The sequence below is a fragment of the Pteronotus mesoamericanus genome, unplaced genomic scaffold, assembly GCF_021234165.1.
Source record: "Pteronotus mesoamericanus isolate MK-2021 breed Mesoamerican mustached bat unplaced genomic scaffold, CSHL_Meso_final contig_65, whole genome shotgun sequence".
NCBI classification, from domain to species: Eukaryota; Metazoa; Chordata; class Mammalia; order Chiroptera; family Mormoopidae; genus Pteronotus; species Pteronotus mesoamericanus.
The window spans coordinates 13,225,892-13,238,562 of NW_026555228.1; the positions used below are offsets into that span (position 1 = coordinate 13,225,892).

At 42.0% G+C, this 12,671-nt stretch overlaps 1 protein-coding gene across 2 annotated transcripts in view; it reads right to left on the reverse strand.

Annotated features, from left to right (window-relative positions):
- PCYT1B (phosphate cytidylyltransferase 1B, choline) overlaps window positions 1–12,671 on the reverse strand; it is a 92,751-nt gene that overhangs the window by 42,103 nt on the left and 37,977 nt on the right. For both annotated transcript variants that reach the window (XM_054581168.1, XM_054581167.1), the window contains exon 2: window positions 6,261–6,360. In XM_054581168.1, the coding sequence (XP_054437143.1) occupies window positions 6,261–6,360 (100 nt within the window). The remainder of the gene's footprint in view (window positions 1–6,260; window positions 6,361–12,671) is intronic.

Below are 12,671 nucleotides of genomic sequence, written 5' to 3' on the forward strand. Positions count from 1 at the left end.
TTTTGGATCTGACGTTCCAAATTTTTTTAAGTTATTCACTTCAAAGTAAATGAAATGACGAAAGGGGCTATGCTTACCGCTCACCTCACACCATATACAAAAGTTAATTTGAAATGGATCATAGACCCAAATGTAAGAGCTGTAACTATAAAACCTCTAGGAGTAAACAGGAGAAAATCTCAGTGAATTTGGCAAAAATATCTTAAATAGGACCAAAAAGGGTACACTATATAACCCCCCCAAAAATAGAGATAAATTGGACCTTATTTAAAACTTAACAATCTTCAAAAATGAATAGGCAAGTTATAGGGAGAAACTATTTGCAAAAAATATATATCAGCTATATGACTTGTATATAAAATATATAAAGAACTCACAAAACTCAATAATTATTAAGACCAATAACTCATTTTTTGAAAGGGCAAAAAATGAAGACATTCCACCAAAGAAAATAAATACATGGATAGCAAAGCTCATAAAAAGATGCTCAATATAATTAATCATCAGGGAGATACAAATTAAAACCAGAATGCTATATACCACTTCATACCTCTAGAATGGCTAAAATTAAAAAAAAATATTGACTATACTTACCAAGTATTGGTGAGGATATAGAGTAACTGGAACTCTTATACATTGCTGGTGGAAATGTAAAATGGTACAATTGTTTTGGAAATTAGTTTGGCAGTTGGTTAAAAAGTTAAGCCTACCCCTACAGGTTATGATGTTTCTCAGTATTACTTCAGATTCAAGTAACAACAAAAATGGTTATTCATCTTTGATTATGGGTATCAGCAAGCTACATTTAAATAATGCCTTAAAAGTACATATGACTTACAGAACCCATATATTTCACTTGATCTTCACATCAACTCTGTGAGGTAGGTAGGGGAGAGTGGACTTCCCTCTCATACAACCAAACTATGAATTCCCAACACCCAGTAATTACGGTAACTAGTATTGTTTTTGTGTACAATTGTGCGAAAAATGGCACAAAAATTAACCTTTTAAAATATAATAGTTACATATTTTATAAAGTTTACAGTTTTATATAAACTTTCTACCTTCTCTCTAAAGCCAGCAATACTACTTTCAATAGATAATAATGACTGATGTTTGCTTTTTAAATACATTAAAGTTAAAAGAGTACATTAAAGAAAATTTAAATAATAGTATATAGGTGGCATACAAATGAAACAAAAATCATTAAGGTAACTTTTGAAAAATGAATCTGGAAACTCTACACACTGTGGAAACAGAATAATATAAATCCCCTTTATGAGAAGGAAAATAGGAAATCGGAACTTTGATGAAAAGGAACCTATGAAACAATCACTTGGACTTTTCCTTTACCTGAAGACAGAGGACTGATTCTCTCTGTCTCAGGATACATACTGAACCCTGTAGATGCATAGCTCCACAGCTGCACTAGTTAAGCAAAGGTCAAAGGTGCTGACTCCGACTGCTCTACTATTTTTTGTGATGTTTCATCATCCTTGTGACCTCACTGACGAAGCCCAGAAGCTAAGAGCTATGGCTGGAGCTTGTCATTACCTCCTTTAGAATTTATATGCTAGCCCCTGTATGGGCAGACCTAAGATTGTGAGACATATTGTAAGCAATTGTATTGAGTCATAAAAATAGGGCTAGTGGAAAAGATAGTGGAAGATTTCAGTTATAACTATAATCTTGAAGCACATTATAAACCCCTAGAGTGGGTCTGTTTTGTCTTTTTTGATGGAATGCTCAAGACAGTGCCACAAAAAGGTAATTGCTTACTACTCTTGAAAATTACCAAACACTTCAAAAAAGTAATGTTTTTCTTGTTTTCTTTAAAGAGCAGTACAACAGGAAGATTAAAAAAATGCTTGAGCTTTTCTAGTAACAGTACAATGCTTCAACAATTATTTAGGATAATCTCCCTGTCACTCCCTCCAACCACTATCGACAGTTGCTCTTCAGCAGTGGTTCTTGCAGTGGGGTCCCAGGACAGGCAGCATCAATATCGTCTAGGACCTTGTTAGAGATGCAAATTCTTGAGCCCTGCCCCAGACCTAGCTAATCAGAGACTCCAAGGATAGAGCCCTGCTGTCTTTTTTTTTTTTTTGAAGATTTTATTTATTTGCTTTTAGAAAGGGGAAGGGAGGGAGAAATAGAGGGAGAGAAACATCAATGTGTGGTGGCATCGCATGCACCCCCTACTGGGGACCTGGCCTGTGCCCTACACTGGGAATTGAACCGGCGACCCTTTGATTCGCAGGCCACTCATCCACTGAGCCACACCAGCCAGGGCTGTTTTAACAAGCCCTCCAGGGGACTCTTAAGTATCCTGAAATTTGAGGACCACTACTCTAATAAAACAATAGTTATCAGAGCATTCCAGGCAATGAAAGAACTAATGTTCTGTCACATTTTAACACTGATGTTAGAAGTTCTAAATAAAGGAATTTCTAACTGAAGTTCCTCAGCCAGGTGCCCATCAAAGTCACAGATTCTCTTGGATAACTTCCCAGGGTCATCACCTGAGATAAGAGGGGAGAATTTCTCTTCTAAGACCAGGAGTCCAGCTTTCCTCCATCTCACTTCTCCTGCAGTGACCCATGTTCAACAGAGCCCACCACCCAGCTCTTTCAAAATGCACCACCATCTGCCCTGGCTGGTGTGGCTCAGTGGATTGAATGCCAGCCTGCAAATCAAATGGTCACCGGTTCAATTCCCAGTCTAGGGCACATGACTGGGTTGTGGGCCAGATCCCCAGTAGGGAGTACACAAGTGATAAGCACACGTTGATGTTTCTCCCTCTCTCTCCCACCCTTTCCCTGTCTAAAAATAAATAAAATATTTTAAAAATAAAATTTAGAAACTGTTAAAAAAGAGAAAGTACTACCATCTTATTCTAGCCTTATTCTCCAGGTTTAAACTGCTTGGCAGTTAGGCACCATGCAGGCACACAATCTCTCCCAATTAGCTTGATGCTGGCTCAGAGCATCAAACCAGCTCTCATTCTATTTCTAGAAAACAAGCTCCTTCTCTTGTCCCAAACTTTCATTCATTATTTATTCATTCATTCATTCACTCATGAAATATTTACTGAGCACACAGTACTGGACAAGTACACCTCCAGGTACTGGTGAAACAGCAGCGAGCATGACAGACAGCCTAGCCACTGCACAAGACCACAACCACTGTCTGTCTACCTTGTTACTATACCTTCCAACCTCCAGTTCAATGCCTGAGCATGTTTTCTCTGAGCTCCATGGTCTGCTGTGGCCTGTGTTCCACGGGGCAGCCCAATGTGGAGGACAAAGAAGGGTTTTGAGGTAAAAGATACCTGGGGTCAAATCCTAGCTCTACCCCGTCAGCTAGGAAATTTGACAAATCACTTTTTAGTTCTCCAAATCTCATCTGCCTCATTAGCATGTCTGTAGAAAGGACACACTAATACCCATCTCACACACAGATTTTGCAAAGACTAAATGAGACAGACTCAGGGGTGTTCAACCTGCAGCCCAACACAAAACCATAAATTAAAACATTACGAGATTTTTTGTGTGTGTGATTACGTGTCACAGTATATCTAATGTGTGACCCAAAACAACTCTTCTTCCAGTGTGGTCCAGAGATGCCAAAAGGTTGAACACCCCTGGAGGAAAGCACCTGGCAGATTTAGAGTAAGTTAGACTTGCTTTCCCTTTCCCTAGGAAAGCAGGTTCCTTTTCTCCTTGGGACTAAAGCTCATCCTTTAACTTTAGGTCAAATCTGTTCTCTTCACAACTACCTGGACTTCCATTTCATCTTTTAGATTTACCTGGGCTGTTCGTTAAAAATGCGGGCCTCATCTCAGATTTAGGCGTGGTGGCGAGAGAGCAGGAAACTTGCTTCTTTAACAAACTTACCAGGCAATTCCTTACACACCAAAGAAGGTGGGGAACAACTGGTTTAGCTGCTCTGAACTACTGCCCCAAGCCATTTCCTGGCTTTCTCAAAAGAAGTAACAAAACAGTTTACTAGTTTGGCTGGCTCTCCTCCTCACTTCACTCTCTCCAAGGTATAGTAACATCCTCAATAGGTTCTGCAACTTGAACTGAAACAAGTATAATGAAACCAGTTTTACCTTAGGCTAATTGATATAAAAAAGAGTTAGGTTCCTATGGCATCTATTTTTTTTATTGTTCTATTACAGTTGTCCCAGTTTTCCCCTGTTGCACTCCTCTGCCCCACTCCCTACCCCCACTTCCCCACAGTCAATCCCTACCCTGTTGACCTTGACTATGGGTCATTTATACTTGTTCTTTAGCTAGGCCCTTTCCCTTCTTTCCTCCCTTATCCCCCTCCCCCACTTCCTCTGGTCATTTTCACTCTGTTCCTTGTTTCCATGCCTCTGGTTCTATTTTGCAACTTTGTTTGTTTTGTTGATTCCTTCCACATATAGGTAAGATCACATGGTTTCTGTTTTTCGAAGTCTGGCTTATTTCACTTAACATAACACTTCATTTTCATCCATGCTGTTGCAAAGGGTAGGAGTTCCTTCTTTCAATGTTATAACAAAGCGACATTGAGTAAAATGACTTCATTAGAGGACCTACTGTACTCTTAAAGAGGAGGCAGTGTCATGGTTGAGAGAACTAGCTCAGACACAAAGAGGTTTGAGATCAAATCTCAGCTTCACTACTTACCAGTGGTTCTCAAAGTGCGGTCCCTCAGCAGAAGCATCACCTGGGAACTTGCTGGAGAGGCAAGTTCTTAAGGCCCCACCCCAGCTGGACTGAATTAGACATTGGGGGTGAAGGCCAGCCATCTGTGTTTTCACAGGCCATCCAGGTGATCCTGATGCATGCTCAAGTGTGCGACCCACTGCCACTTACTGGCTGAATGGCCCTGCGCAGATTCACAGCTTCTCTAAAGCCTTCGCTTCCTCCCCTGTGACATGTACTAACCACAGCATTGTAACAGTGAAGTGACACGACACATGTAGAGAACTTAATAGTAAACAGTTAATAAATATCCAGTTATTGTTATTAAGAAAGCTGTCCTTTGTCCCGTGGATTCTATTAAACTTGGGGGTGTTTGTTTCGGAGCCATCTTATACGGCTAACCAGTCTGATTTTCCACTCCATCCCAACCACGTGGAATGCCATTCATTTACTGCTACACAGCGCTCTACCTCCACGCCTTCACTATTCCTGTTCCACTTGCTCAGAATACCTTTCCATTTTCTACTGACAGTGTCCAAATCTTACTTTTCCCTAAAGGATCAGCTGAGGTGGGCTCCCAGGTCTTGTCTGACTGCTCCAGCCAGGTCACATGAACCGCTGCCTTTCTTAAAACCATCAGTTTTCATCTGCATTGCAGGATTTAACCCCTAAGCCAGTGAGTGATTTTCAACCTTTTTCATCTCATGGCACACATAAACTAATTACTAAAATTCTGCGGCACACCAAAAAATATTATTACAAAAATATGTATATTTTTTGCCAGCTATTGTTGTCTTGGCTGTTGTCATTTTTTTCTAATTTGACAATCTAAGGGAAGAGAGGTCAGTGCCCATGACTAAAGAGTCAGGTATTACATGTTCTAAGAATTCTTGCAGCATACCAGTTGAAAATCGCTGCCCTAAATACATGCATGCATGCTACAGGTGGGTTTTATTTCATATCTAGTTGTCTTGTCTCTTTATAATGAAGCTCTTGGGAAACAAAGGCAGTACCTTCTAGTTCTTTTTAAATCTCTTCCCTCTCCAGCTCTGGTATTCACTAAAGGAGTGACTGAACGAACAAACTCCTAGAGCAGAACCCAGGCTCTTTAATTTAAGGGGCACTAGGAAAAACGTGTTTAAAACACAAACTTTTAAGAATGGTAATAATTATGCAGCTTAGGTTTGTATAACCCTTCACAGTTGAAAAAAATGCTTCGGAATTGTTAACCAAGCCTAGTTGTCACCAAAACCTTGTGAAGCAGGTATCATTTTCCCTGTTCACACATGAGAAACCAGATTTAGATCATTCTTGTGACTTGCCCAAGACTGTAGAACTAGTACACGGCAGAGCTGGGGCCCCGACATCGACATCGACATCTCGCTGCATCTTTTCCTTGACTACTTTGCTGTGTCGAGTTTATTGCTGTTCGAGTTATCCTTGCGCTGTGCTATACTCTCTAAATTCAACTCTGATTGAAAGCGAGTGCTGCTTCAATAATCACAGGCCTTTCTGCTACTCTGCATGTCAAGACAGGGCCCATTCGGAGGAGAAGTCCAGCCTCACCTGGGGTTCCTAAGCGGGCTTGAGCAATGGTCAGTTTTTCATGGGGTGCTTGGCACTGGCAGCTGACTTCGTCTGCAAACGGAGCAGGAGCAGTCAGAGTCTAGAAGGGAAAAAGAGAAAGGGAACACAGTCTGACAAACTTTCCTCAGGCACTACCTTCCCCAAGTTTTATTTGTTAGCTACACAGGTATGATTAAGAAGTAGAATATATCGGCTGAGTCTTTTAGGGAAATACTGTACTGTTAGAAATAAAAACAGGGACATTGGCACTGAAACCTTTTTTTAACTGCTGCTTCCAAAATAATGGGAGCTCTTTTGTGTCTGCTCTATGCCAGGTACCAGATGAGGTACTCTGGATATGTTAATTCTTTAGGCTCTCACAACATCCTGTGATGGCTAGGATCCTTCTATCCTTCCAAAGCAGAGCATAATACCATCTCTGTTTCACAGAAAAGGAAACTGAGGCTCAGCAGGATTAGGAAGTATGCTAAGTCATGCCCTTGGGAAGTCACAATGCTTGGCGTTGACTATTTCACAACCAACAAGGGCAGACTTCAAGCAGTAAGACTTACCCACACCCTGGGGTACTCAGCTGGAAGGAATGCCATACTCAGCAGTGTAAGACATCTGTATTTCACACACACCAGCCTGGCCAATCACAAGCTCTGATGTCTCTTCAGTGCAAAGGCCAAAGACGTTATCTGTTCCCTGGGAGGACCTAAAAGCACAGTATTTCTGGCGGGCTGCAGATAACTGCTTCTGTGGTAGCTCCAACAGCTACCAACGGCTGGAGGCCCCGCCCCAGGCAGCTGGGGCTGGGGCTCCGGGGAGCGCTGCGAGAGAGATGTAGTCACTTGGAAGTGTGCCCAGGAAGTGGCTCTGCATTTTTTAGTCAGCCTCTTAAAATGAAAACCTCACTCTCTCCAGACAGAGGAAGACAAAGTGAGCGGTGTTTTTGTAAGCAGGGCAAACGCAATCCAGAGTTGTCCATTTGTAGTCTTTGAACTATGTCATTACCATGGTCACTACATCTGCTTTGGTATTTTTTAAGCTGAAGTCACTATAAACATTACTCATATTGTTGCATAGATCGCTTCTTAGAGATAGACACAGGTGTTCTTCAATCTGGTGAAACTCAACCAAAGAATGACCCATACATTTGAAGAGGGGCTGTGACCCACTTCTGCCATTCATTTATTCATTCACTCATTCATTCACTTATTCACATGCTCATTCAAATAGATGTCAGATCCAATCTTAGAACTGGGGATGCACATAGGGATGAAACCACTCCTCATCCTGGAGGAGTCCCTGTTCTCCTCTGTACTGCCAAGAACCCATCCTGTCGCCTTTGCCACCCACTCCCCCTCCACTGTAGCACCGTCCTCCCTGGAAGCTGGAGTCCTGCCCCAGAGTTGTTTGGAGACCTCCCAATTGCCCGAGACTCTTAACTCCCACCACCCTGCTCAGGGCTCTGAAAGCAGACCAAGACTTGGGACATGGACTCAAGAAACTTGAGTCCGCTACTGGCTCTTTTTCAGAAACATTAAGGTGACTGTGTGGGTCATGGTGGGCCAGGGCAGCATTTGTAATACACCAAAGGGGTACAGTGACAAGAGCAGAGGCTCCATAGCCACAAAACTGGGGTTCCCGTCCCCTTTCCAGCACTTACAGGCTGTGTCTTCTCATTTGGCTCTCCTGGTTGAAAGGATCTGACACCCACTGAAGTCAGCTCAAGAGATGACGGGTTTTTAGGGCTACCTGGCACAAAAACTGGGGCCGGGGCTGCAGCACCTGGCCCCAGAGATCTCTGCACTGACCTGGCTACTCTCTGCATGGGATTCTTTCTCTCCCACACCCATTTATCTCCTTCCACTGTGTTAAAGTCTCTGCTTGCCTTCTACTCCTCCATAAACTTGGGTTTGAATGGGGCCCATCACAGCCTCCTCGGCCTCACTCCCTAACACTCATTCATCAGTTTCAGATTGAGCCTTTCAGCCCCAGCTCCTGCTCTTACAGACGTACTGTTTCTTCCCATGTTTCCCCATTCAAATTCCTAAGGGAGACTCAGATTAGCCAAGCTCATGTGTTCCAACCAGGCCACAACCACAATTAGCCTGCATGGAATCAGGTGCCCACCAGCTGTGGCTGGTGAGTGGAGGAGGAGTGGTAAGGGAGGCCATGCATGGCCTGTCATTGCCCCTTTAGCAGGCGCTGTTATTGGGACAAGAAATGTATTTGACCTTGTGTGCTCTTAAAAGGACGTTCCTTAATTTAGTTGAAGCTCAGTTTCACCTATAAAATGGATACCAATCTTGCAGGGTTGATGTGAAAAATAGAGATAATTATGTTAAGTACCTGGTACTCAATAAATTGTGGCAATTATTATTACTGCTATTAGTATTCATTATTATACATCATACTATATAATACCTTATATTATGACATAATAGATAATGTAGTTCCCCCTAAAAACAAGCAAATTGACCCTGAGTGAACTTCTAGAACACAGCCCAAATAGGTAAATGGATTAGCAAATGGGGTTCTTATATTAATGATTCATTAACCTTTTTTCCTTTTTATTGAATTTATTAGGGCGACACTGGATAACACATTTATGCAGGTTTCAGGTGCACAATCATTAACCTTGAATATATCTGAACAGTGAATCTTTTTCACATCATCTAAAATAAATCATTATTTGGGGATATTTTATGTGCTAGTCACCAAGCTTGTTAAAGAGATAGGGTGTTGTCATTTTCCAAGAAAGGTGCACTCTACGGGATGTGAAATATTAAAGCAGAGAGAGAGAAAGCTGTAAGGCAACAATAGTTACTCAAAGATGAAGAAAAGGTTTATATGCACTGTACATTTTGTCCTTTTTTGGTGCATTTTGTTTTTAATTATTGTGGCCTAGAAGTAGGAAAAAGGGAGAAGCAAAGAGATGGGGGGCAGAAAGAGTTCATATGTGGACTTGTATGTGCCTGTGTGCACATGTATGTGAACATTCATGAGCACCTGAGTGTCTGTAATAGCAGTTGACGTGGAGAAGGGATATTTCTTGTTGTGTACAAGGCACCGCACTTGGAATGGGGAGAATGCAAAACTAAATGAGCCACAGCCTTGCTCTCCAGAACATCCCCTTCCAAGATGACGGCAGAACACTCCCTGGGTTGAAAGTCAAGCTCTGCATTCAGGGAGACCGTGGTTAAGGCTCAGCTCCCACCAACCAGCCCTGTGAGCTGAGGCAGTAATTTTTTAGACTGTACACCCTAGAACTACTTCTTCTCTGAGCCAGAACAAATCATTTGATTTACAAGGAATTCTGTACTACTCCGATTCTGTCTCCACCTACAAGGGGCAGACCAAGCTCAGGAAATTGGAGTAAGATAGCCAGAGGCTTCAGAGAGGGGCAGGGACTGGTCCACTGTGGCCTCCAGGCTCTATGCCAGCCTGCAGGCGACCCAGGCCTCCATCTGTTCCCTACCATTTGCCACATCTGGGATGGTTCCAGAGATCCTCTGGGTAGGCAGAAAACTGAGGCCCAGTAACATAATGTAACAACTAAATCTCTGAGTGCCTACTTAGTGCCAGGTATATTCATCTATATACTAAGCACTTGGAGCTGTACTAGCTCATTTCATTTGTACCACAACTGGGTAAAGCACGTGCTATCCCCACTGAATGGTACAGGGCCTCTCTTCAACAGACATCAATAGATCCCTCAGACTCTGGCTCCCTGTAAACTGAGGAAACTTTCAGGATTCTTAGACAATCAGGATGGAGGAGCCACAAAAAGGAGATACTGGACTTCTCGATAATTGGAAAATAGGGAGCAAACAATTGAAAGAACAAAAGCATGTGACCATATTTTTACCCAGACTTAGTGAAGTAGGTTAGGTGACTTACATATAGTTACTGGCAAGCCTTGGCTTAGAGTCCAAATCACCCAGTTCACACTGTCAAGTGTTTACTAGCACATTTTCTGAGTTTCATATGATCCAGATGTTTGAAGGGTGAATAAACAGAGGAGATTAATAAGAAAGGAAGGAACAGAATTAGCTTTGGGGCAGCAATCCTCAAAGGTGAAGGGTGGCCATTTGAAAATAGGAAGAGGTGTTAGTTTGAAAAGGCATATTTAATTCTTAATAATTTTATATTTGAGAAAAACCCTACCCTATTCACCATACAAGTCACAGAAATTAAGCCTCTGGACAGGGAGAGATCATCAGAGAATAGACTCTGATGATCTCTACCATGGGGCAGGGCCACCACAAAACCATATTCCAAATTCTGGATTGAGGAGGCACGTGACATTTTTATGTTTGGCTAAAGAGAGAGAAGATTTTTTTTAGATTTATTTATTTATTTTTAGAGAGAGAGGAAGGGAGGGAGAATGAGAAGGAGAGAAACATCAATGTGTGGTTGCCTCTCACACACCCCCCACCAGGGAACCTGGCCTGCAACCCAGGCATGTGCCCTGACTGGGAATTGAACCAGTGACCCTTTGGTTTGCAGGGCAAGAGTGAGGATTTTAAAGGGTTAAGAAGCCCTGGCCCAGTGCCCTGGACTTCACATGTGCAGGGGCTCTGCCAGACCACACACTTAGAGCTACACTCTCTCTACCTAATTTAAGATACCCAGTCACTGCATGTGAATATGTTGCCTGTCTGTCATACAAGTTCTGGTTATGTTAACTGCACCATAGTAACATACCAAAGCCATATTCCCATCAGGCTTTTTAAAGGCGAAGACATTAGATATTGGGCATTTCACTGGCAGAATGTGTTTAACTGGACATTGTCAAATATTAGAACAAAAGCTATTAGGCATATATAAAATGTACAATGCAAATGTTACTTGAGCTCAAAAAATGGTCAGTAGAACCTGTACTTATACAATATGCATCACTGACAACTGGACCAATCACACAGCAAGCTAATCATCCAATCAGAACTTCGCATAGCACTGATGATAGTGACGGCCAACCACAGAATTGCTTTTTTAAGCTAAGCTGTTCTTTACTACAGTTAGGCAATCCAGTAAGACAAGCCTGAGTTCAAATTTTCCCTTCATTATTTAATGCCCATTTGATTTTTTAAATTGGATTTTTAGAAAATTGCTGGTTCTTAACCCCTGTAATCTTCAGTATCCTCATCTAAAAAGGGGATAACAACATGATCTACCTCATAAAGCTGCCGTGAGGAGTAAATGAAATAACGTATGTATGATTATTATCTTTCTTTGCCTCTCTACAACCCACTCTCTTCCTACCCTTCTCTACTTTTCTCTGTATGGCTTCCTGTATGGGCTGCACCAACGGGCTCCAGTTGCTTTCCTGCTTCCAGTTTGGATGGGTGTGTGGAAAGCATGCAAACACTGGAGAGCAGACAAGAGCGAGCTCAGGGCATTTGTCCCCCTGGCTTCCTACCTGCTAGGGGCAGTATGTTGGTTCTGTCCTTTTAATGAAATCCACAGCTTCTGAGGGGGCCCTCTTTCTAGAGTGCTCTGTGAAGTTCTGGTAATCACAGTCTCCCCTTGCCTCTTCACACCTAAGAGTGGCAGCCCCCCAATGTTTCCAGGCCAAGGGTACACACTATCCCCTGAGGTTTCTGTTAACCTTGCCCAAGCCTTTGTAAATAGTCCCTTTATTAGACTTTCTTCTAATTGCCTCTTCACAGTGAGCTGCTTGTGTCTTGACAGTGCCTGACTTAGATGATATATGTAACTGTATGATGCCAAGTTCAGTAAATGTTAACTAGCAAATTTTGACAATTGAAACCAATTGAAAAGTGAATTATCCATAGTTAATAGTCATAACCATCTCAAGAATGCCTTCCAGTAGAACAGAATTTTACAATGACAGAACATTTTAATCAGGAGATGCCAAAGAGACCTGAGCAGGACCTCAGAAAGACCCTACTTCTCCCAAGTAGGCCTTTTGTCTCAGTACTCACCAGCTTCAGAACCACAAATTCTGAAATTACAAGAGGACATCACAGAATCTCCTTCCTCAGTCTCATGCTGTTATGTTTGTATTTACTCATCTCTGAACATATTTTTGAAAGCCTGATTTTACTTGGTGTCAGAATATTTTATTCTTTTGAAGACAGGGGAAAGAAAAATCAGATCTTATAGTTGACCGTAGGCCGAACAGAGAGTCACTGGATTCTTGGACATTGCATTATTTATAGCCAGTCTCCCCCAATGACTATAGAAGCACCAATAAATCAGGGACTTGGTCTGTCCTATTATTACTATATCCCACTTCCTAGGGCAGTACCTGCCATATAAAAGGTCCTCGATAAACATCTGTTGAATGGGGGGGATTTATTTATTTTATTTATTTTTTCAGACCTAGCTTTTTTAAATTAATTTTTATTGTTGACACTATTACTGGTGTCCCCATTT